This window comes from Cetorhinus maximus, chromosome 12 (assembly GCF_964194155.1).
Source record: "Cetorhinus maximus chromosome 12, sCetMax3.hap1.1, whole genome shotgun sequence".
In the NCBI taxonomy this organism is placed as follows: Eukaryota; Metazoa; Chordata; class Chondrichthyes; order Lamniformes; family Cetorhinidae; genus Cetorhinus; species Cetorhinus maximus.
Genome location: NC_135890.1, coordinates 125,363,585 through 125,389,407, shown reverse-complemented (window position 1 = coordinate 125,389,407; position 25,823 = coordinate 125,363,585). Strand labels below are relative to the sequence as shown.

Here is a 25,823-nt window from a genome sequence, read left to right as displayed (position 1 = left end):
CCCCTTTACCTAGGGGTGGGGGGGAGGTGCGAGGGGAGTCACTATGACTCCACTAGTCAATTAATTAATGAATTCACTTTACTGTCCATAGGAAATTATCCATAAGGAAATTTGTTTCAGGTACATTGCTAATTCGTTAAAATAAATATATATGAATAATAACAATAAAAGAAAGAAAATTACCGTATCACAGATATCTAACTCTAATTAGATTTGTGTTTAAAAACTACTCCAGTGCATTATAATCAGTCAGTAAGTCCTGCCTTGAGTGCATGTCCCGATCCATACGTCAAACTTCTGTATGAAGTTCTTATAGAGATGGGCAAAAAGAAGTTCAGGGACTGATTGTTTCTGCATCTGAGGGATTATAGCCTTTTCCCTTGAACATATCCAACAGTAATACTGAGATGTGGTGATGTTCATTGTTCATATTCTTTACTTCAAAGTTCATCGAGAGCGGTTTTCTTCAGGCGATCTGCTCATGAAATTTCCTTCCTGCCTGGTTCAGTAATCTCTTAACCTAAAGAGCCTGCTTTCCCAAAACAACAGTACCAGGCGAGACATCTGAAAAGGATAGCAGTCTCAACTACAGCCATAGGATCATGATTGTAGGATCTACACAAAAGGGATTTAATTTACCACGATAGTATAATCATGTATGTCCCTTGGCCACCACATCTGTACGCTGTTCCCTCCAATTCAACTTATCTACTTTGACACCTAGATACTGTAGTTAGTAACTATTTCAATGTCCATCATGAATCTTCACAGAAACAATATCATTAACTGGCTGTTTCCTAAAATCTATAACTAGTCCTTGCGTCTTGTTTTATTCCACTTAAGAGAATTGTTACCTCAGTTTTACAAACTTCCGCTTTGCTATTCCTGATGAGACCCACACGGACCAGTGTTCTCAGGATCATCATGTTGTCGTTCTCTGATCGACAATCATTCATATAGAGGATGTAGAATAAAGATGACAGTACACAGCCCTGAGGGATTGTATACTCTGACAAGATCAACATTATCGATGAGTGTTGGATTTGTGAATGATCCTGTATTAAACGTTTTAGCTTTTACTACATTTCATGGGCTTTGTGGACACTGGTCAGACCTCATTCAGCAGCACCAAAACCAACCAACCAATCCGCTCCTCCATATCTCACACAGGAATTTCAGTGGAAATGGTCCAGGTGTCCAGCTTAACCCTAATGACCAGCTTCATCCTATAGACCAGCTTTAAAGCTATTGACCAGCTTAACCCTAATGACTAGCTTCATCCTATAGACCAACTTAACCCTATAGACCAGCTTCATCCTATAGACCAGCTTCATCCTATAGACCAGCTTCATCCTATAGACCAGCTTTAAAGCTATTGACCAGCTTAACCCTAATGACTAGCTTCATCCTATAGACCAACTTAACCCTATTGACTAGCTTCATCCTATAGACCAGGTAATTTAGCTGCTCAACCCCGATGGACAAGTTGTTCACACTATATGAAAATGATTTCCTGTTAGCTGGAAGTTAAGAGGAGCTGTGTACACATACTGGGATATTACCCGTGTAAATAAACATCCATTTTTATTCACAATGGCTTCTGTCATTCCAGAGACACACTGGCCATTCACTTAAACTGGCTTCAATCTTAACCCTCGGTTTGTGTCTTTACTCTCACTCCTGATAATCAATCGACTAAAATAATGAAAACTATTGTTTGCTGATCAGAATCAGTCAGATCCACCCACCATCCACTCAGATCCATCCATCTTCCAATCAGATCACCCACCATCCACTCAGATCCATCCATCTTCCAATCAGATCACCCACCATCCACTCAGATCCATCCATCATCCAATCAGATCACCCACCATCCACTCAGATCCATCCATCATCCAATCAGATCACCCACCATCCACTCAGATTCACCCATCATCCAATCAGATCACCCATCATCCAATCAGATCACCCATCATCCAATCAGATCCACCCACCATCCAAACCTCATGTTATTTTACTCCAGTGAGATATGAAAGCTCCTTCTGTACTTTGGGTAGTTTCTGAGTTTTGAATTCTGTCATTAATCTACAATTAGATGTTTAGGCCTCTGAATCTGATGATTCCTGGAGAGTGAATAACATTTTAGATTTTCAGCAATAATTACATAAAGCAGGTTAATGAGAGTCTGTGGACAGGGATCATGAATCCTAGAAGTTTCCTAACAACAGGCTCTTGGCTTGTGGCAACCGGCGGGTCAAAGGTCACAGGTCCTCAGTGTAGATGAGGCAAGGATTCACTTTGCCTATGGTCTGTAGCTGGACACTGGACATGAAGTGTCTCCGGTTACTCCCAGCGTTGTAGCTCAGTGTCGTTCTGTAAATGTTCTTCGCATGTTTGGGGAAGATGATGGTTGTGCTCTCAAAGCGGAGAGGTTTCTGCCTTGGTTCAATGATCAGCTGTGATTTATAACTCCTCCAGGTGCAGTTGGGAGCGGTGATGACTGTCTCACTGTAGGAGGTGACCGTTGGCATTGTTTGGTAATAGACACAATCCCGATAGTGTTTGTCTGAGTCATAATTCACGACCGAGTGACACCTGTAAACACACAATCAGAATGAACAAGGTGTCTCCTCAGCCAGTTCCTTCAATAGTCACTGTCTGGATAAACAACCTTAGAGGGAGTGTAGTGTAGATTTACCAGAATGATACAATGAACTCCAAGGGTTAAATTACAAGGAGAGATTACACAAACTAGGATTGACCCACCTAAAACTTACAAACTTATGGAGTGGTTTGTTCAAAGTTTCGAAAATATTTTGACGAAGTTTGTTAGAATTTGATAAAGTGCCACTTAAAACCCATGGAATAAAAATACCAGTGGCAGCATTGGATAGAAGTAATTGAGAGTAACTCAGAGTGAGGCTACATCAGAGTGAGGGTAAATCAGGCGGAGGGTGGATCAGAGTGAGGGTAATTCAGAATGAGGGCAAGTCAGTGAGGGTAAATCAGAGTGGGAATAATTCAGAGTGAGGGTAAATCAGAATGAGGGTAGCTCAGAGTGAGGGTAAATCAGAATGAGGGTAGCTCAGAGTGAGGGTAAATTAAAGTGAGGGTAACTCGAGGTAAGGGTAACTCGATGCGAGGGTAGCTCAATGTGAGGCTAACTCAGAGTGAGGGTTACTCAGAGTGAGGGTAACTTGAGGGAAAATCAGAACAGGGGTAACTCAGAGTGAAGTCAACTGAGAGTCAGGGTAGGGTACCCACAGTGAGGGTAAATCAAAGTGAGGGTAAATCAGACTGAGGGTAAATAAGAGTGAGGGCAGTTCAGACAAGAGTAACTCAGTGAGGGTAATTCAGAGCGAGGGTAATTCAGAGTGAGGGTAACTCAGAGTGAGGGTGTATCAGAGTGAGAGTAGCTCAGACTGAGGGTAGCCCAGAGTGAGGGTAAATCAGACTGAGGCTAACTCAGAGTGAGGGTGTATCAGAGTGAGGGTAACTCAGAGTGAGGGTAACTCAGATTGAGGGTAACTCAGAGTGAGGGTAACTCAGAGTGAGGGTAAATCAGAGTGAGGGTGAATCAGAGTGAGGGTAACTAAGAGTGAGGGTAACTCAGTGTGAGGGTAACTCAGAGTGAGGGTAACTCAGAGTGAGGGTAAATCAGAATGAGGGTAAATCAGAGTGAGGGTATATCAGAGTGAGGGTAACTCAGAGTGAGGGTAACTCAGAGTGAGGGTAACTCAGAGTGAGGGTAACTCAGAGTGAGGGTATATCAGATTGAGGGTATATCAGAGTGAGGGTATATCAGAGTGAGGGTAACTCAGAGTGAGGGTAAATCAGGGTGAGGGTAACTCAGAGTGAGGGTAACTCAGAGTGAGGGTGTGTCAGAGTGAGGGTGTATCAGAGTGAGGGTGTATCAGAGTGAGGGTAACTCAGAGTGAGGGGGTGACTCAAAGTGAGGGGGTGACTCAAAGTGAGGGTGACTCAGAGTGAGGGTGACTCAGAGTGAGGGTGACTCAGAGTGAAGGTGACTCAGAGTGAGGGTGACTCAGAGTGAGGGTGACTCAGAGTGAGGGGGTGACTCAGAGTGAGGGTGACTCAGGGTGAGGGTGACTCAGAGTGAGGGGGTGACTCAGAGTGAGGGTGACTCAGAGTGAGGGGGTGACTCAGAGTGAGGGTGACTCAGAGTGAGGGTAACTCAGAGTGAGGGTAACTCAGAGTGAGCTCAGAGTGAGGGTAATTCAGAGTGAAGGTAACTCAGAGTGAGGGTAATTCAGAGTGAGGGTAACTCAGAGAGGGTAACTCAGAGTGAGGGTAATTCAGAGTGAGGGTAACTCAGAGCGGGTAACTCAGAGTGAGGGTAACTCAGAGTGAGGGTAACTCAGAGTGAGGGTAATTCAGAGTGGGTAACTCAGAGAGGGTAACTCAGAGAGGGTAACTCAGAGTGAGGGTAATTCAGAGTGAGGGTAACTCAGAGAGGGTAACTCAGAGTGAGGGTAATTCAGAGTGAGGGTAACTCAGAGTGAGGGTAACTCAGAGAGGGTAGTTCAGAGTGAGGGTAACTCAGAGAGAGGGTGTATCAGAGTGAGGGTAATTCAGAGTGAGGGTAACTCAGAGAGAGGGTAATTCAGAGTGAGGGTAACTCAGAGAGGGTAACTCAGAGTGAGGGTAATTCAGAGTGAGGGTAACTCAGAGTGAGGGTAACTCAGAGAGAGGGTGTATCAGAGTGAGGGTAATTCAGAGTGAGGGTAACTCAGAGAGAGGGTAATTCAGAGTGAGGGTAATTCAGAGTGAGGGTAATTCAGAGTGAGGGTAATTCAGAGTGAGGGTAACTCAGAGTGAGGGTAATTCAGAGTGAGGGCAACTCAGAGCGGGTAACTCAGAGTGAGGGTAACTCAGAGTGAGGGTAACTCAGAGTGAGGGTAACTCAGAGTGAGGGTAATTCAGAGTGAGGGTAATTCAGAGTGAGGGTAATTCAGAGTGAGGGTAACTCAGAGAGAGGGTGTATCAGAGTGAGGGTAATTCAGAGTGAGGGTAACTCAGAGAGAGGGTAATTCAGAGTGAGGGTAATTCAGAGTGAGGGTAACTCAGAGTGAGGGTAATTCAGAGTGAGGGTAAATCAGAGTGAGGGTAATTCAGAGTGAGGGTAACTCAGAGTGAGGGTAATTCAGAGTGAGGGTAAATCAGAGTGAGGGTAATTCAGAGTGAGGGTGACTCAGAGTGAGGGTAATTCAGAGTGAGGGTAATTCAGAGTGAGGGTAATTCAGAGTGAGGGTAATTGTGCTGCGATGAAAACAAAAAAGTGCTGGAAAAGCTCAGCGGGTCTGACAGTCTCTGCGGAGAGAGAGAGATGGTTAACGTTTCGAGTCCGTATCTGCGGAGAGAGAGAGACGGTTAACGTTTTGAGTCCGTATCTGCGGAGAGAGGAACACGGTTAACGTTTCGAGTCCGTATCTGCGGAGAGAGAGAAACGGTTAATGTTTCAAGTCCGTATCTGTGGAGAGAGAGAGACGGTTAACGTTTCGAGTCCGTATCTGCGGAGAGAGAGAGACAGTTAACGTTTCGAGTCCGTATCTGCGGAGAGAGAGAGACGGTTAACGTTTCGAGTCCGTATCTGCGGAGGGAGAGAGAGACGGTTAACGTTTCGAGACAGTATCTGCGGCGAGAGAGAGACGGTTAACGTTTCGAGTCCGTATCTGCGGAGAGAGAGAGACGGTTAACGTTTCGAGTCCGTATCTGCGGAGAGAGAGAGACGGTTAACGTTTCGAGTCCGTATCTGCGGAGAGAGACGGTTAACGTTTCGAGTCCGTATCTGCGGAGAGAGAGATACGGTTAACGTTTCGAGTCCGTATCTGCGGAGAGAGAGAGACGGTTAACGTTTCGAGTCCGTATCTGCGGAGGGAGAGAGAGACGGTTAACGTTTCGAGTCCGTATCTGCGGAGAGAGAGAGACGGTTAACGTTTCGAGTCCGTATCTGCGGAGAGAGAGAGACGGTTAACGTTTCGAGTCCGTATCTGCGGAGAGAGAGACGGTTAACGTTTCGAGTCCGTATCTGCGGAGTGAGAGAGACGGTTAACGTTTCGAGTCCGTATCTGCGGAGAGAGAGAGAGACGGTTAACGTTTCGAGTCCGTATCTGTGGAGAGAGAGAGACGGTTAACGTTTCGAGTCCGTATCTGCGGAGGGAGAGAGAGACGGTTAACGTTTCGAGTCCGTATCTGCGGAGAGAGAGAGACGGTTAATGTTTCGAGTCCGTATCTGCGGAGAGAGAGAGACGGTTAACGTTTCGAGTCCGTATCTGTGGAGGGAGAGAGAGACGGTTAACGTTTCGAGTCCGTATCTGCGGAGAGAGAGAGAGACGGTTAACGTTTCGAGTCCGTATCTGCGGAGAGAGAGAGACGGTTAACGTTTCGAGTCCATATCTGCGGAGAGAGAGAGACGGTTAACGTTTCGAGTCCGTATCTGCGGAGAGAGAGAGACGGTTAACGTTTCGAGTCCGTATCTGCGGAGAGAGAGAGACGGTTAACGTTTCGAGTCCGTATCTGCGGAGAGAGAGAGACGGTTAACGTTTCGAGTCCGTATCTGCGGAGAGAGAGAGACGGTTAACGTTTCGAGTCCGTATCTGTGGAGGGAGAGAGAGACGGTTAACGTTTCGAGTCCGTATCTGCGGAGAGAGAGAGAGACGGTTAACGTTTCGAGTCCGTATCTGCGGAGAGAGAGAGACGGTTAACGTTTCGAGTCCGTGTGACTCTTCATCAGAGCTAAAGGGAGGTGGAGGATGTGGTGAAATTTATACTGATTGAGGGGGGTGGGACAGGTAGAGCTGGATAGGGGATCAGTGATAGGTGGAGGCAAAGGAGAGATTGACAAAGATGTCATAGACAAAAGGTCAAAGGGTTGTTAATGGTGGTGATCGTGGCTAAAGGAGGTGCTAATGGTGACATTAAGAAAGCAAAATATGATAATGGCCGGACCAGGGTAAGGACTCTGGAAAGTGTCAGATGGTCCTCGTGGGGGTGGGGTGTTGGGGGTGGGGTAGGGCGGGGTGGTGGGGGTGGGGTGGTGGGGGTGGGGTGGTGGGTGTGGGGTGGTGGGGGTGGGGTGGGGTGGGGTGGTGGGGGTGGGGTGGTGGGTGTGGGGTGGTGGGGGTGGGGTGGGGGGGGAAGAAAGATCAAAAATAGGCTAAAAGCTGGGGATAAAACAGTGAATGGAAATAAATTTTAAAAATAATAATGAAAATAAGTAGGGGAAAAAATTAATAAAAATTTCAAAAATGAATATGGAGAAAAGGGGCATGAAAAAGGCAGAGTGGGGATGGGGGGAGGGGGAGTTTAAGATCTAAAATTGTTGAACTCAATATTCAGTCCGGAAGGCTGTAAAGTGCCTAGTCGGAAGATGAGGTGCTGTTCCTCCAGTTTGCGTTGAGTTTCACTGGATCAATGCAGCAGGCCAAGGACGGACATGTGGGCAAGAGAGCAGGGTAGAATGTTGAAATGGCAAGCGACGGGGAGGTCTGGGTATTGCTTGCGGACAGACCGAAGGTGTTCCACAAAGCGGTCACCCAGTCTGTGTTTGGTCTCTCCAATGTAGAGGAAACCGCATTGGGAGCAACGAATGCAGTAGACTAAGTTAGGGGAAATGCAAGTGAAATGCTGCTTCACTTGAAAGGAATGTTTGGGCCCTTGGACGGTGAGGACGGAGGAAGTAAAGGGGCAGGTGTTGCACCTTCTGTGGTTGCATGGGAAGGTACCGTGGGAGGGGGTTGAGGAGTAGGGGGTGATGGAGGAGTGGACCAGGGTGTCCCGGAGGGAATGATCCCTATGGAATGCTGACAGTGGGGGTGAAGGGAAGATGTGTTTGGTGGTGGCATCATGCTGGAGTTGGCGGAAATGGCGGAGGATGATCCTTTGAATGCGGAGGCTGGTGGGGTGATAAGTGAGGACACGGGGGACCCTATCATGTTTCTGGGAGGGAGGAGAAGGCGTGAGGGCGGATGCGTGGGAGATGGGCCGGACAGGGTTGAGGGCCCTGTCAACCACCGTGGGTGGAAAACCTCGGTTAAGGAAGAAGGAGGACATGTCAGAGGAACTGTTTTTGAAAGTGGCATCATCAGAACAGATGCAACGGAGGCTAAGGAACTGAGAGAATGGGATGGAGTCCTTACAGGAAGCGGGGTGTGAGGAGCTGTAGTCAGTATTTCGGATGAGATGAAGAATGAAATGAAACTGGGGACAAGGACAGCTTTGAGATAGGGTGAGTCGGTGCTGCTGGAGGGAGAGGTCGAGTGTGTTCGTGCGGCGACACATGGCACTGAGTGTGGATCTCAGGATGCGGCGAGAACAGCAGTCCAAGGAGCGTCGTATGTCCCGGAGATACCGGTAATCCTGGGTAGATTTGAAACATGAGGGATGGAATTTCAGTTGAAATCCACGTGGGGTAAGTCGGAGACGGGGACAGTCACTGAGGAAGGAAATATGGCTGTGAAAGCGAGTTTTAGTAAACACCTTGTCAAACACCAGGAGGGAAATGGAAAGCAATGAAGGTGAACAGGGCAAAAGAGACAAGCGGAAATCCTGTCGGAGAGATGAGGCCCTCAACCGGGTTTCTCTCCCCAAAGACGCTGTCAGACCTGCTGACGTTTCCAGCACTTTTTGTTTTCGTTTCAGATTTCCAGCATCCCCAGTATTTTGCCTTTATTATCGGATTAATTGTGCTCTTTGAAACTGTGAGCACTCTATCCCCAGCTTTTATTTCCTCCTCGGTCTGTCCCAAGTTCCTTTCTCCAATGTCAGCCTCTGTCTGGGACACTCTCTTTACTTAGTGAGAGCCTCACTCGGTCTGTGTGAGTGAATTCGTCCTCTTCTCTCTGACTTTATTCAGCAGTGATTGGGACCCGGGGTGAGGGATTTAGTGTGAGCCTCACTAGAGGTTGTATCTGCTCTGGAACCCCTCCTACTCCTCTGCAAGGTGTCCTCACTGTTTAAATTAGCTCAGGATTATATTGGAAAAGGGTTGGAGGGAAGTATTTCTTGGACAAATCACACATTCACCCAGCTGCTAACACCAGACAATCAGCACAGTCATTATCCACGTGTTTCCTCTATTACAGTGAAACTTTCACTGTTAAAATTCAGTATCTGAGTGAACGATGGCATCAAATCACAATCTGGTTCAAATCAGGAATCAGAAGAGCAACATTTCAGACCATATCTGTCACGTTTTATTGAGGAAAAGTCAACAAAAATGTGACTGACCCTGTTTGTGGCTCTCGGTGAGAGTTAATGACAGGACAGACACCTGGACAAATTCCCATTCACTGAGGAAGCAAATAGAATATTCTTCCATTTCCCAGATTCCACAGAGACAGCAGCAGATTTAGATTTGCTCAGTGAGAAATGAGCCAATATCACCGAGAGATTTAGAAAACGGGCTAGTGGCGGGGGTTCAGGTGGGGTTAGGCAAACCCCAGCGTTGCAGTCAGGGTCAGAGAGCGAGTTGGAATTGGCTGGGGCTGGGAGCAGGGATCGGGTCATGAGTAGGTGCCAATTGGGGCCAGGGGTCAGGCCAAGGACAGGAGTTGGTCAGGCTGGATCAGGGACAGTTTTCAGGCCTGGGTTAGGTCAGAGTTAAGGTTGGGATAAGGAGCAGAGATTGGTCAGGGGCAGAGGTCAGATCGGGGTCGGGTGTCAGGCCTGAGTGATTCGGGGATTGGGACAGGGGCAGAGGTCAGATCGGGGTCGGGTGTCAGGCCTGAGTGATTCGGGGATTGGGACAGGGGCAGAGGTCAGATCAGGGTCGGGTGTCAGGCCTGAGTGATTCGGGGATTGGGACAGGGGCAGAGGTCAGATCGGGGTCGGGTGTCAGGCCTGCGTAATTCAGGGATTGGGGTCAAGCGACTGGTCATTTGGGATGTCACATCAGAAACTGCTGAAATATTTTCATAAGTTCTTTGTTTGATTTGCTGCCAGGGTCAGTGCTGGTTCCCAGGCCTTCGAGTAGCTAATCCCTCACTAGAAATTAATCTTTTGTCTCAAACATGAATTCCTGACTGGGCCACCTCACAAACTCAGGTCATCTTCCTCTAAAACACAGTTTGAATTTGATAAGAACCTTTCGGTTCCAGGCAACAGGTGGACTGAGCTAAAAATGATTTAATCAGCATGATTTGAGCAAACAGGGTGAATGTTTAACTGCCTGTTAAATGTTCAACCACACCTCTCAATATTTCAACTGATATTACAGCAGAGAAACAGGTCTCTGCTCTCTTCAGGAAGCACCCAGTTTAAATCCAGTCTCACTCCCCTCACACTCGAAAATCCCACCCAGTCTAATCACACTCTCCTGTTCACTCCCTACAAACCCTCAGCGTTAATATTGAAGAGAACATTCCCAATTCTCTGTTCCTGTGTGATTGTTACTGAATGGGAGCCTGGCTATGGGATGTGGCTCTCACTCACTGCCCAACTGCTCTGGCCACTGACCGGGGGATCGCGGAGAGCTTTACTGGACAAGGACAGAGTGAATCACCACCTCGGTCCTTACCGTATTTCCCTTAATCCTTACCGTATTTCCCTCAGTATTTACCGTATTTCCCTCGGTCCTTACCGTATTTCCCTCGGTCCTTACCGTATTTCCCTCGGTATTTACCGTATTTCCCTCAGTATTTACCGTATTTCCCTCGGTCCTTACCGTATTTCCCTCGGTCCTTACCGTATTTCCCTCGGTATTTACCGTATTTCCCTCAGTATTTACCGTATTTCCCTCGGTCCTTACCGTATTTCCCTCGGTCCTTACCGTATTTCCCTCGGTATTTACCGTATTTCCCTCGGTCCTTACCGTATTTCCCTCGGTCCTTACCGTATTTCCCTCGGTCCTTACCGTATTTCCCTCGGTATTTACCGTATTTCCCTCAGTATTTACCGTATTTCCCTCAGTATTTACCGTATTTCCCTTGGTCCTTACCGTATTTTCTGTTCTGATTCACATTTGACTTCAATTCTTTCACCAAAAAACACAGGATGCATCCTGGGCCTTGGATCCAGTGGGAGCGAATTCAGGACGATGTAGGGAATCTGGAAACAAACCACACCATATAAACAAGAATGGCTAGACACCCCCAGACCACAGCTAGACACCCCTCAGAACACGGCTAGACACCCCCAGAGCACGGCTAGACACCCCTCAGGACACGGCTAGACACCCCTCAGGACACGGCTAGACACCCCTCAGGACACGGCTAGACACCCCTCAGGACACGGCTAGACACCCCTCAGGACACGGCTAGACACCCCTCAGGACACGGCTAGACACCCCTCAGGACACGACTAGACACCCTCAGAACACGGCTAGACACCCCTCAGAACAAACCACTGGGCATAGAGAGGAGAGTAAGAGTCGTGTACTGTATCTTTCAGTAATAAAGGCATCAATGTAATTGAATAGGTAGCACTCACTCCCTCTGAGTCATGGATTCAATTTCACCCTGAAAATGTGAGCAAATAATCAAAGCACCGCCCTCAGTGAAATACCGAGGGAGCCCCGCACTGTCGGAGGGTCAGTACTGAGGGAGTGCTGCACTGTTGGAGGGTTAGTTCTGAGGGAGAGCTGCACTGTTGGAGGGTCAGTACTGAGGAAGTACTTATAACGTACCTTAGGTTGAGTAGACAGGGAGTATTGTGTGCAATTTGCTGATTATTTTATAAAAAGGAGATAGAGGCACTGGAGAGGTTGCAGAACAGATAAAATGGATGATGCTGAAACTGAGAGTTTATACCTATCAGGAAAGATTAAATAGACTGGGATTCTTTTCTCTAGAATTTAGAAGATAGAGAGGTATAAACACAGTGTAACTATAAATATAAATGTTAATGAAATAATCTCTTTGATTCCAATGCGTACAGAAAGTGCTCTCACAGTCCCAGGGCTGAGAGTTATGAAATGTATAATGATCCTCCCACTGTCACCCAATCCATCCCAATGCAGTGAATCTTGACTGTAAGTGTTGCTGCTGAGTTTTCCTATTGAAGAAATTGTTTTGTGCGCCACATAGTTTAATCAAGTCATAGCCATACCACATGACTGTCTGATCCATCCAGAATATCTCTGACTAAATCATGTAGTGGTGCGTTAGGATTTTTCTGCCTTGGCTATCCTGGGAGCCAGTGTGTGATCTGTGCTCAGATTAGATTCTTTGTGGGGATTAAGTGGAGCTGTGTGGTTACAGTTTGTAGGGGAGACACGATGGAGTGAGTGTGAGAGTATGGAGAGAGAAAGAAAGAAAATCGAGAATGAGCGTGAGAGGATGGAGAGAGGGTGAATGAGAAGATAAGCAGTGGGAGGATGGATTGAGTGTTAGAGAGAGGGTGAAAAGAGAGTGGAACACCTTCGGTCTGTCCGCAAGCATTACCCAGACCTCCCTGTTGCTTGCCATTTCAACACTCCACCCTGCTCTCTTGCCCACATGTCCGTCCTTGGCCTGCTGCATTGTTCCAGTGAAGCTCAACGCAAACTGGAGGAACAGCACCTCATCTTCCGACTGGGTACTTTACAGCCTTCCGGGCTGAATATTGAGTTCAACAATTTTAGATCATGTACTCTCTTCTCCATCCCCACCCCCTTCCGATTCCCCCCCTTTTTCCCAATAATTTATATAGATTTTTCTTTTCCCACCTATTTCCATTATTTTTAAATGTATTTCCATCCATTGTTTTATCTTCACCTTTTAGCCTATTTCAATCCCTTCCCCCCACCCCCACTAGGTGAGGACAGATTCTAAATCCTAAACTATCTCACAATGGCTAATTCTCCAGCCTTACTAAGAGTGTCCTCCGATGGGCAAGGGATGATCAGTGGGGGCTGGGGGTTAATGAGTTACCCCTGGTACCTGGGAGTGTGATCCCAGGGCACATGCGCGTTGCCGTTTTAACATTGGGGAACACTGGGAGGAGTGAGCGTGTGCAATGGAGACGAGGCGCCATCATTAACATATTGAAGTCGAGTTCCCACAGACCAATCAGGGCCCTGTTTGAAATTTCACAGTTGCTGTGTGGCTTTCCCAGGCTTGAAACTGCTTCTAGAGAAAGGCAGTTGCTGCAGAAGGAGTTTTTCCAGCACTCCTTGTGGGCCAAGAGGAACAGGAATGTTCCCCAAACCCGGGCTCTCAGGCAAATTTCAGCTTCTCCAATCCCAATCCCTCCCCCTAGTCAGCACCTATACCCCATCTCCCTCCCCTATACCCCACCTCCCTCCCCTATACCCCATCTCCCTCCCCAATACCCCATCTCCCTCCCCTATACCCCATCTCCCTCCCCTATACCCCATCTCCCTCCCCTCTACCCCATCTCCCTCCCCTATACCCCATCTCCCTCCCCTCTACCCCATCTCCCTCCCCTATACCCCATCTCCCTCCCCTCTACCCCATCTCCCTCCCCTATACCCCATCTCCCTCCCCTCTACCCCATCTCCCTCCCCTATACCCCATCTCCCTCCCCTATACCCCATCTCCCTCCCCTATACCCCATCTCCCTCCCCTATACCCCGTCTCCCTCCCCTATACCCCGTCTCCCTCCCCTATACCCCGTCTCCCTCCCCTCTACCTCATCTCCCTCCCCTATACCCCATCTCCCTCCCCTATACCCCATCTCCCTCCCCTATACCCCATCTCCCTCCCCTATACCCCATCTCCCTCCCCTATACCCCATCTCCCTCCCCTATACCCCATCTCCCTCCCCTATACTCCATCTCCCTCCCCTATGCCCCATCTCCCTCCCCTATACCCCATCTCCCTCCCCTATACCCCATCTCCCTCCCCTATACCCCATCTCCCTCCCCTATACCCCATCTCCCTCCCCTATACCCCATCTCCCTCCCCTATACCCCATCTCCCTCCCCTATACTCCATCTCCCTCCCCTATGCCCCATCTCCCTCCCCTATACCCCATCTCCCTCCCCTATACCCCATCTCCCTCCCCTATACTCCATCTCCTTCCCCTATACCTCATCTCCCTCCCCTATACCCCATCTCCCTCCCCTATACCCTATCTCCCTCCCCTATACCCCATCTCCCTCCCCTATACCTCATCTCCCTCCCCTATACCCCATCTCCCTCCCCTATACCCCATCTCCCTCCCCTATACCCCATCTCCCTCCCCTATACCCCATCTCCCTCCCCTATACCTCATCTCCCTCCCCTATACCTCATCTCCCTCCCCTATACCTCATCTCCCTCCCCTATACCCCATCTCCCTCCCCTATACCCCATCTCCCTCCCCTATACCCCATCTCCCTCCCCTATACCCCATCTCCCTCCCCTATACCCCATCTCCCTCCCCCATACCCCATCTCCCTCCCCCATACCCCATCTCCCTCCCCTATACCCCATCTCCCTCCCCTATACCCCATCTCCCTCCCCTATACCCCATCTCCCTCCCCTATACCCCATCTCCCCACCCCCACATTTCTGCACTGTTTTGTTAATGCTGTTTTACTTGGGCAATGTTTCCTAGCCTGAACATTGGTGATAACAAGCCCTGTTTAAACACACACAGGTACAATATTCACATCCTCTTTTTATGCTTTGTCTTCATTATATTCCTAATATTTCACCCTTGTTGTAGAGTGACACTCTTACCCTAACACTGGTCACAAAACGCAGCTCTCGATAAACAGCCAGCTGTGTTTCGAAAATCAATCTGAGGAATGTTCTGAAATCCAGTTGTTGACACTGAACACACAGGCCAGAGAGAGTGAGGAGAATCCACCAGATCACTCTTACTCTACAGAGCTCTGTCAGCTTGAGATGTCTGACAGATTGACTCTCCAGTGCTGAGGTCAACACCATTCAACCCACCAACAACAAACTGCCTCCAGGAACTTTAGTCTTACTGGGACTGCCCAGGAATGAATGAGAACAAGAGGCTCTCCTTCTCAGATCGGCAAGACACTTTCCACAACCAATCAGACATACCATCATTTCAGTGTATTAACAAAAAAGCAAGAGATGAACAAATATAATCACGGAATTTTCCAGAACAGGAAAAGACCATTCAACCCATCACCCACCTAAAACAATCCCATTTTCCCCTCATTCCCCACACCCTTTAATATCCCACCCAGTCTAATCCCACTCTCCCCCTCACTCCCCGCACCCTTTAATATCCCACCCAGTCTAATCCCACTCTCCCCCTCACTCCCTACACCCTTTAATATCCCACCCAGTCTAATCCCACTCTCCCCCTCACTCCCCGCACCCTTTAATATCCCACCCAGTCTAATCCCACTCTCCCCCTCACTCCCCGCACCCTTTAATATCCCACCCAGTCTAATCCCACTCTCCCCCTCACTCCCCGCACCCTTTAATATCCCACCCAGTCTAATCCCACTCTCCCCCTCACTCCCCGCACCCTTTAATATCCCACCCAGTCTAATCCCGCTCTCCCCTCTCACTCCCCACACCCTTTAATATCCCACCCAGTCTAATCCCACTCTCCCCCTCACTCCCCACACCCTTTAATATCCCACCCAGTCTAATCCCACTCTCCCCCCTCACTCCCCACACCCTTTAATATCCCACCCAGTCTAATCCCGCTCTCTCCCTCACTCCCCGCACCCTTTAATATCCCACCCAGTCTAATCCCACTCTCTCCCTCACTCCCCACACCCTTTAATATCCCACCCAGTCTAATCCCACTCTCCCCCTCACTCCCCCTACCCTTTAATATCTCACCCAGTCTAATCCCGCTCTCCCCCTCACTCCCCCTACCCTTTAATATCCCACCCAGTCTAATCCTGGTGTTTAACTAGTTCAATCCTGTTGTTCAACTAGCTGTAGCCTAATATTTAACTAGTTCAATCCTGATACCTAACTAGCAGTTTCTTGGTGTTGAACTAGGTAAATCCTGGCATTTAACTAGCAGTATCCTGGTGTTTAACTAATAGTATCCTGATGTTCAACTAGTTGAGTTCTGGTGTTTAACTAGTTGAGTTCTGGTGTTTAACTAGTTGAGTTCTGGTGTTTAACTAGTTGAGTTCTGGTGTGTAATAGCTGTATCCTGGGCCTGAATTTTACCCTTGACCAGCAGACGTGACCAGTGGGCCTGGGCCGGTTGGGAAAGGGGCTACTGCCCACAGTCAGCCCCCAATCGCAATTTCATGCTGGCTGTTCAATGTCTTCCCAATCGTTGGGAAGGGGCAGGGGGAGAGGGGTCTCCCTGTTGGAAACCGGCTCCAATGGAGACCCGGCAGGTGGTTTGAAAATGGCACAAGCAGCTTCTTGAAGGTTGCCAGGGAGGAACATATTTGCAGCTTTCTGAAGACCGAAGATATGGCCCCAAGTGCGGCTGGAGACACCAGGTGGGAGGGCAGGTCAGATAGGCACTCAGTACCCCCGGCTTTCAGATGAGTGTCTCGCGGTCCTCCTGGAGAAGGTGGCTGCCAGGAGGGACACCCTCATCCTCAGGGTTGGAAAGAGGAGGTCACCGCACCAGACAAAAAAAATCTTGGGAGCTGGTGGCCCAGGTCAGCATCCACGACGTTGTGTGGTGCACATGGGTGCAGGGCCGCAAAAGGTTCAACCAGCTGCTGTGCTGGGGAAGGGTGAATACTGTATTGGCATGAATCAGTGTGGTGAAGTGTTAAGGGTTGGCCGTTCCCCCCTCCCCCTTTGGAGCTCAGGGGTGTGAGAGTCTGAGTGCCAATTGTCAATGACGCCGGAGCTGGCCAAGGGGATGAGCCCTGGTTGCTTAGGCTGAGTGTCTTGTGGCTCGAGGGCCACGACTCAGATGTGCCCTGCCAGGTGTTCCTCAGGCTGCAATGGCGCTGCAGGTAGAGAGTGGGCTAGTCAATGCTCCTCTGTCCTTTCAGGAGCAGACAAGCCATAACATAGAGAGGTCGCGGACTGGCAGAGGCCCCTCCAAACCTCCTAATCCCAACCAGATTCGAGCGGGAGGACTTGGAGCTGGAGAGGCGCCACACACCTCGATCAAACGGCCGCGGAGAGACTGGGGTGCCAGGCGATGGTTAAAAGTGCGGTGCACAGAAGTGAGAGTTTCGGGTGGTACAAACATTCTCGTGTAGTCTCTTCATTGATGGGACCCTCAAACCTGGAGTCCCCATTGATCATTGAAAGACGATGGCACCATGATGCAGATCTCCATTGTCTCACCAGGGTGCCTGGCATGCACAGTGACAGTGTGATGACTTTAACTAACGACAGGTCCTTGTTCTCCCTTAGATTCGCCAGCACGCACTCAATCGCAGGACCCTGATAGGCCACTCCTGACGCTGGAGGACCACCAGGCTTCATTTGCACCTGCGTCACACCCGCTCTCTGAACCAAGCACCAACGCAAACACCAGCACCTCGGTGGGCATTAGATCGGCAGCTAGAATGTTGGTGCACATTGGTGAGGGCACTTCACACTCGCTTGAGGTGCAGGCGGAGGCAGAGAGTGCCCAGGGCACCGGCAGTAGGAGGACTGCTGGGGGCCAGGGCGATGCTGGGTCGAAGGCAGTTGATGAGCCTCTGGAGTCATCCATTAGGCGGCAGATGTTGGATGTCCAGCAGGGTGTGCAGGAGGATCTGGCGAAGGTCCATGAGGGTCAGCGTGCCATGGTCTCTGTTGTGGAGGAGTCCATGTGGAGCATGAGCACTGCGTTGACCCTCATGGTCAAGCGCACTGCCCCCTCCATTGAGTGGTGACTCTCATGGAGAGGCAGCTCCAGGGACAGAATCAGGGGTTCCTGGTGTTGTGCTCGGACCTGCAGCTCTCACATAGGCAATGACCTCAGGTGGTCAGTGCCAATGAGGGAGATGGATGAGGCACCCAGTATGCCAGCTCGGTGCCCGTCCATCAATGGTGAGCAGAGAGGACCACAGAGACATCACGTTGGCACTCGAGCTGCTTGTCGTCTCTGCGGGCTCCTCTCAGGACGCTCCGGATGACGGCAGCAGCTCCTCTGCCAGTGACCGTGGCATCTGATGAGGCACCGGTGACTGGGGAGATGCCAGCTGTGGCACTGGCCGCTCCCTCCCAGGCGGGGCCAGAACAGACTCCTCGGGCCTGAGGACGACTGCCAAGGTCATCAAGGCCAACAGGACAGCAGAGCCAGCAGCTGGCTCCAATGTCGGTGCCAGCGAGGGGAAGGGGCAGCGCCAAGATACAGCGCTCAGAAACGTAAGTTTAAAGCACCATAAACACAAGAGGAACTGGTCATGGGTGATCTTCTATTCTGTGGTGTTTTGTTTATGTTAACTGGTCTGGGAATGAAGATCAGACAAGGTTATGTAAATTTGTTTGGATTGTGGAAATGAGATAAATTTTGTTTTTGTCGTAATGGCCTGAATATACTTCACCTTCTGTCTTCCTGGTGCAGGGTGCGCCAGTGTGTAATGCGGGACGCGAGGGGCTGGATGCTCTATTACACAGGCATTGAGTGGGCTTTGGGTTCACATGACAGTCATTTCAGACATCCTGGATGGAGGCAGCAGCCCTGGCGTGAGGTGGAAGCAGATCTTTGGCAGCCTGAGCTGAAGGAGCGTTGGATCAATGTGTCCCTGGTGTCCTTGTCTCCCTGGAGGTTCCTGGGGTCTGCCTCCACACCCTCAGCATTCTCATCACTCTGCTCCTCGTCTGACTCACTACTGGGTTCATCCTCTGTGGCCTGTGGAGCTGCCTCAAGATCCTCTTCCTCCAGTGGGTTCCCCCTTGCCAGTGCCAGATTGTGGAGAGCACAGCATGAAACCACAATCAGTGATACCCGCTCTGGGGGGTATTGTCGAGCTCCCCCTGAATGGTCCAGGCATCGGAAGCACATCTTCAGAAGATCGATGGTCCTCCCTATCACCGCCCTCGTGGAGGCTCCTATTGTACCGCTGCTCAGCTTCTGTTCTTGGATGGCGAAGAGGTGTCATGAGCCACCTTCTGAGGGGATAGCCCTTGTCACCCAGCAGCCATCCATCCAGCCGGGCTGGAGCACTGAAGAGCCCCGGCACCTGGGAGTGTCTGAGGATGTAGGCGTCGTGGGAACTGCCTGGGTACCTTGCACAGACTTGTAGAATCTGCATCCTGTGATCACACACTATCTGCACGTTCATGGAGTGGAAGCCCTTCCTGTTGACAAAGGCACCGGGCTCACCCGCTGGCGCCTTGATGGCCACATGTGTAGAGTCTATAGCACCCTGGACACGGGGGAAGCCAGCAATGGCCGCGAAGCCTCTGGCTCGGTCTGTCTGGCTGGTCTCATCCATGTGGAAATGAATAAATGTCAGTATCCACCTGAACAGAGATTCAGTCACCAGCTTGACACAACTGTGGACAGCTGATTGGGAGACTCCACACAGATTCCCCCACTGAGCCCTGGAAAGAGCCGGAGACGTAGAAGTTGAGGGTCACTGTGACCTTCAGAGCCACTGGCATGGGGTGTCCACGCACACAGTCGGAGCTGATCTCAGGCCCAATCATCTGACAAATGGAGGTCACTGTCTCCCTGGAGAGGCGGAGCCTCCTTTGGCACTGCACCTCAGACATATTGAGGTAGCTGCATCGCCGCCTGTAAACCCTGGCAGCAGGATAGTGGCGTCTTCTGCAGCCCCTTCCACCTTGGACTACCTGCTGGCCCAGCGCCCCTTGTGCCTGCGCCTCTCCTCCCACAGGACCCTCCCCTGAGAGCTGCATTGGGACCCTTGGCCTCCTCTCCCTTCTGCCCCTCTCTCCCTCCTCAGAGGAGGCCACAATCCCCATTCCCAGGGTAAGGGAAGGCTGCCTGATACCTGGAAGGGTCCACACGGTCTGAATCCTCCGGGGGCCTTGGAGACACCAATGAATCCTGGAAATACCGAGAATGAAGCTCAGAACAGAGATGAAGCTGCCAAATACCAATAAGCAACCAGCAGCAAACTATCCCCCAAACTCCTCACTACTCACACCGGCAATGCTGCTGACCCTCTTTATCCCGCCCGTGGATGAGGTTTAGCAAATTGTGAGCTGCCCACCTGCCCGTTTTGCCCGTGTGATGAGCGTGAAATCACACAGGGAACACAGTGAAATCCCGATCAATTGGGTCTTTAATGGCCCTAAGAGGCCTTTTCATTGACAGCAGGTGTGGCTGTGAATCCCACGTGTCCATCACCCTGAAAATTACACGTGTACAGGATGAGGCCAGGATGCTCACCCAACGTCTTCTCGGAGGACTTTACACCCAATCGGGCTGGTGCTGCCCACATACCAGACCTAAAATCCTGCCATTGGGGTTTAACTAGTCCAATCCTGTTGTTTAACTAGCTGTATCCTGTTGTTTAACTTGTTCAATCCTGTCGTTTAACTAGCTGTATCCTGTTGTTTAACTAGCTATATAATGGTGTTTAACTAGTTCAATCCTGGTTTAACTAGCGCAATGCTGGCGTTTAACGAGCTGTATCCTGGTCTTTAACTAGTTCAATCCTGTCGTTTAACTAAGTCAATCCTGGTGTTTCACGAGCTGTATCCTGGTCTTTAACTAGTTCTATCCTGGTGTTCAACTAGCTGTATCTGGATGTTTAACTAGTCCTAACCTGGTTTTTAACAAGCTGTAACCTGATGTTTAACGAGCTGTAACCTGGTGTTTAACTAGTTGTTACCTGGTGTTTAACTAGTTGTAACCTGGTGTTTAACTAGTTCTGTACTGTTATTTTCCTGCCCCCTGCACCTTTTCCATTGTCAGCAGCAATTCTGCAGTTTATTTTCGAACATTGAATTTGGACTGAGTTCCAGTTTTGATTTGCATATTGGGCCTTAATCACACAGACTTTCATTCCATGGTCCAGCACACTACTTCCTGATAGTGCTGGAATCTGTTAGAAATTCCCAGAAATACCCATGGAGTTGAGGCAGGGTTTGCACTGGGTGAGTGTTTACAGGTGGGAATCCAGCCAAGTTCTCCGTGAGGAATTGTAGGCACTGCATGATTAGGAGCTGTGTAACAAAGAGGGGTTTATTATAGGATCTAATCGAATACATCCTTAAATCAGCAGCAACTACATTGACAGTCAGTGACTGTGAGTATTGGACAGTTATTTTAACATATACTTGGGATATTATCAAACGCTTTCATTTAGATTTCATCGTTATAACTTTTCATGGATTTTATTGTCATATAAATGACTAATTCAGCAGCTCCCATGTTTAATATCTAATATATCTCAGTTAAATAAGTGTGTATCTGTCTGTCACAGAATCAGAGAATGACACAGAGCAGAAGGAGGCCATTCAGCCCACTTTCCATGTTGGCTCTTTGAATGAAATATCCATTTAGTTCCAATAGGCCCTGCTTTTCCCCCATAGCCCCCCCTGTAAACATCTCCCCTTCAAGCATTTATTCAACTTCCTTCTAAAAGTTATTATTGAATCTGTTTCCAGTTCCCTGACAGGCAGCGCATTCCAAATCACAACTCATTTTGTAAAAAGAGGTTTTTCCTCATCCCCCACTCTGGTTCTTTTCCAGATTCTCTTCAACTTGTGTCCCTCTGGTTACCGACCCTCCTGCCACTCGAAACAGTTTCTCCCTTTCTTCTCCATCAAAGCCCTCATAATTTTGAACACCTCTATCAAATCTCCCCTTCACATTCTCTGCTCTCAGGAGAACAATCCCCGCTTCTCCAGTCTCTCCACATAAACTGAAGTCCCTCATCCCCTGGTATCATTCTGGTAAACCTCCTCCACACCCTGTCCAAAGCAGTGACATCCTTCCTAAAGTGTGGGGCCCAGAATTGAACTCAATATTCCAGCTCAAACCTAACCAGTAGTTTATAACAGATCACCACTGACGAGGTTAGAAATGCAGGTCCCTTTAAGAGTAAACAGGACAAAGTTCAGAGTGAATTTAGAGCAGGTGATGCTCATTGAAGCCTGTACTTAATAGCTGGGTTTTTTCCCAGGGTGGGGTCCCTTGTCCCTTGTCCCTTGTCCCTTGTCCCTTGTCCCTTGTCCCTTGTCCCTTGTCCCGGGTCCCTTGTCCCTTGTCCCTTGTCCCTTGTCCCTTGTCCCTTGTCCCTTGTCCTGGGTCCCTTGTCCCGGGTCCCTTGTCCCTTGTCCCGGGTCCCTTGTCCCTTGTCCCTTGTCCCCTGTCCCCAGGGAGAGCATAGAGGAGGGAAGAGTAGAGACAGGTATTTGTACTGAACTATAGTTTAACAATAACAGAATGTCCTCTCTGCCTGATTCAGTAAAAGGGTATCCACCTATTGAACAATCGTAACTTCCTGGGTTTTGTAAGCTGTTCTGCTTGGTAATAAAGTCAAGGATCCCAAATGCATTTTAAAACAGCCTTTTCTACCTGCCTGTCACCCTCTAATCATTTATGTACAAATGTCGCCGGGTCTTTCACTCCTGCACCTCCTTTAAATTTGTTCCGTTTTGTGTAAATTGTCCCTCCTCACTTTTCCAACTAAAATGCATCACTTCACACCTTTCGACAGGAAATCTCTCCTGGCGTCTGTCAGTCAGCCTGTTCCTAATCTCATTATCTGACATGAATAATTCTCCATCTGCGTTAGAAAGTGTTTATTCATTGGTTCATAAATATCATCAAACACAACAACATGTTAAACACCAAACACTCCAACAACAACAACTTGCATTTATCTGGCACCTTTAACATAACCAAATTCCCCAAGGTGCTCAGGGAAATATTTTTACCATCGAGCCCCAGGAGAAACGAGTGCAGACATTTGCAAACATAGAAGTTTTAAGGAGCATCTTAAAAAGCAAAGAGAGAGGCAGAGAGGCTTAGGGCAGGAATTCCAGAGCTCAGGGCCCCAGACACCTGAAGGCACGGCAGCCAGTGGTGGAGCGATGGGAATCAGGGGATGCTCAAGAGGCGGGAATTGGATGGATGTCTGCTAAACACCCACCAAAATAAACCTGACAATCCACAGAAATCCCAGTATTGTGAACCCCCTCCATCATCCCCTGTTCCCTGTCCCCACCCCTGTCAGTTAAATGTTCTTCTTACCAGTTTGCCCTCTCGGCTCCTTGTAGCTGCTGCTGGGTTAACATTGGAGGCTCTTGGGCTTCGTTCCCCTTCAGGAATCCTTGGAGAAAGTGCAAACAAAGGTGGACTGGGGCTTGGAGGGAGACCAGAGTCAGGACTGTCCAAAAAACGTTCCCAGTTCTTACATTTTGTCTCAAAGTTCTCATCCATCCCTTGCAAGTTTAGGTGACCCACCATCGCTGGGTGTCAAGAAAAATTAATCTCAATGGTTAATCATGAGCTAGAGTTCCAGAGAGAACTGGAATCTCAATCAGGCAGGAATCTGCAAAGAGAGAACAGAATGAGAAACGACTTTCAGGCTAGAACACAATCAACTGAGGGAGAGAGAAACAGAGAGAGAGAGAAAGACAGTGAGAGACAGAGAGAGAGAGAGAGAAAGAGACTGACGGAGAGATATACACACACACACACAAAGACACAGAGAGACAGAGAGACAGCTAGAAAGAGAGACAGACAGAGAGAGGGAATGAAAGAGAAATACTGACACAGAGGAACACTGAGAGAGACTGAGACAGAAACAGAGACATAACTACTAGAGGAGAGAGAGGGAAACACTCTGTGAGACAAGCAGTGAGAGGCATTCACCGAGATACACACATAGGGACACAGACTCACTGAGAGTATGGCACACACACTCTCAGACACACATTCAGACACACACTCACCCACACACACATACACACACACTCACCCAGATACACACACTCACCCACACACACTCACCCACACACACTCACGCACACACACACACTCACCCACACACACTCACCCACACACTCAGATACACACTCACCCACACACTCTCACCCACACACACACTCAGATACACACACTCACCCACACACTCTCACCCACACACTCTCACCCACACCCGCACACAGGTACAGAGTGACACTCACAGTGAGAGTGACACTCTCAGTGATTTGGTACCTTGCTTGGAGCTTTGAAACATGGATTTCAGTTGGAGTTTGTGAGCTGGACTGTGCGTGCCTGGGCATATGATAGCTATTAAAGAAAGGCTCCCCTCAGGCTGGCAGCCTGCCAACCAGGGCTGTGGAATATCTCCAACACAGTCAGAGCTTATTAACCATTTCAACATCAATGTACAAGCTGCAATTAGAAAACTCACAGCCCCAGTGTACACTGCCACTCACTGTGCTCATTATATGAGCTGGTGTAAAACTCTAACATTCACCACAGTCTCACTAAGTCTTATCTGCCTCCAGGCTATTTATTTATACATCTACTCTGAGATATGGTGGCCAGGATAAGGCAGATAGAAAACAGAGCCCAGTATGTGTAGTGAGTGTATACATACACGTGTATATGTGCAGGTGTGAACGTGTGTGTATGTGTATATGCATGTATGTGTGTGTATGTTTATGTATGTGTACATGTGTGTGTATCTTTATGTATGTGTATGTGTATATATGCGTATGTGCATGTTCTTGTATGTTTGTGTGCTTATGTTTATGTATGTATGTGTGTGTATGTTTTTGTATGTGTATGTATCTGTGTGTGTATGTATGGTATGTGCATGTATGTGTATGAGTATATGTGTGTGTGTGTGAGTGTGAGTATATAAGTATGTGCATGTATGTGTATTTGTACATGTGTATATGTGTGTGTGTGAAGATATGTATGTGTGTGTGTATGTATATGTGTGTGTGTGTGTATGTGTGTGTGTGAATGTATATGTGTGTGTGTGTATGTGTGTGTGTGTGTGTGTGTGTGTATGTGCCATGTGTATGTATGTATATGTATGTATGTGTGTATGTATGTGTGTGTGTGTATGCCATGTGTATGTATGTATATGTGTGTATGTGTGTGTATATGTGCCATGTGTATGTATGTATATGTGTGTATGTGTGTGTGTATATGTGCCATGTGTATGTATGTATATGTATGTATGTGTGTATGTATGTGTGTGTGTGTATGCCATGTGTATGTATGTATATGTGTGTATGTGTGTGTGTATATGTGCCATGTGTATGTATGTATATGTATGTATGTGTGTATGTATGTGTGTGTGTGTATGCCATGTGTATGTATGTATATGTGTGTATGTGTGTGTGTATATGTGCCATGTGTATGTATGTATATGTGTGTATGTGTGTGTGTGTATGTGTGTGTGTATGTGCCATGTGTATGTATGTATGTGTGTGTATGTGTGTGTGTATATGTGCCATGTGTATGTATGTATGTGTGTATGTGTGTGTGTGTGTATATGTGCCATGTATATGTATGTATATGTGTGTATGTGTGTGTGTGTATGTGCCATGTGTATGTATGTATATGTATGTATGTGTGTATGTATGTGTGTGTGTGTATGCCATGTGTATGTATGTATATGTGTGTATGTGTGTGTGTATATGTGCCATGTGTATGTATGTATATGTATGTATGTGTGTATGTATGTGTGTGTGTGTATGCCATGTGTATGTATGTATATGTGTGTATGTGTGTGTGTATATGTGTGTGTGTATGTGCCATGTGTATGTATGTATATGTGTGTATGTGTGTGTGTGTATGTGTGTGTGTATGTGCCATGTGTATGTATGTATGTGTGTGTATGTGTGTGTGTATATGTGCCATGTGTATGTATGTATGTGTGTATGTGTGTGTGTGTGTATATGTGCCATGTATATGTATGTATATGTGTGTATGTGTGTATGTATATGTGCCATGTGTATGTATGGGCAGGACTTTGCCCTGGTTGGGTGGACTCGGGGAGTACGAGCAGGAGTATTCGGGAAGCTGACCGACTCCGGTGATCGGACTGCACCGTGCTTTCACACTGGCTGCAG

At 48.5% G+C, this 25,823-nt stretch overlaps 2 protein-coding genes across 3 annotated transcripts in view; one reads left to right on the top strand and one right to left on the bottom strand.

The window, feature by feature from the left end:
* eif2b1 (eukaryotic translation initiation factor 2B, subunit 1 alpha) overlaps window positions 1-25,823 on the top strand; it is a 1,065,098-nt gene that overhangs the window by 140,898 nt on the left and 898,377 nt on the right. The window lies entirely within an intron of this gene.
* On the bottom strand, window positions 41-24,173 carry rflna (refilin A). 2 transcript variants are annotated; one of them, XM_078554616.1, is made up of 4 exons: window positions 23,916-24,173; window positions 22,978-23,278; window positions 10,958-11,067; window positions 41-2,595 (listed from the first exon to the last, which is right to left on the bottom strand). In XM_078554616.1, exons 2-4 carry the CDS (start codon window positions 23,191-23,193, stop codon window positions 2,262-2,264), a joined length of 660 nt encoding a protein of 219 aa, XP_078410742.1. In that variant the 5' UTR covers window positions 23,194-23,278; window positions 23,916-24,173; the 3' UTR covers window positions 41-2,261. The 2 variants fall into 2 exon arrangements, with proteins under 2 accessions (XP_078410742.1, XP_078410741.1); XM_078554615.1 differs by having other exon boundaries at window positions 23,947-24,172.

Excerpts from the sequence above, each read along its gene's own strand:
- rflna (XM_078554616.1), bottom strand. The coding sequence starts at position 23,193 with ATGGTGGGTCACCTAAACTTGCAAGGGATGGATGAGAACTTTGAGACA. Across the intron at positions 11,068-22,977 it reads GGAGCCGAGAGGGCAAACTG|ATTCCCTACATCGTCCTGAA; the intron begins GTAAGAAGAACA and ends GTTTGTTTCCAG. Across the intron at positions 2,596-10,957 it reads GAATCAGAACAGAAAATACG|GTGTCACTCGGTCGTGAATT; the intron begins GTAAGGACCAAG and ends GTGTGTTTACAG.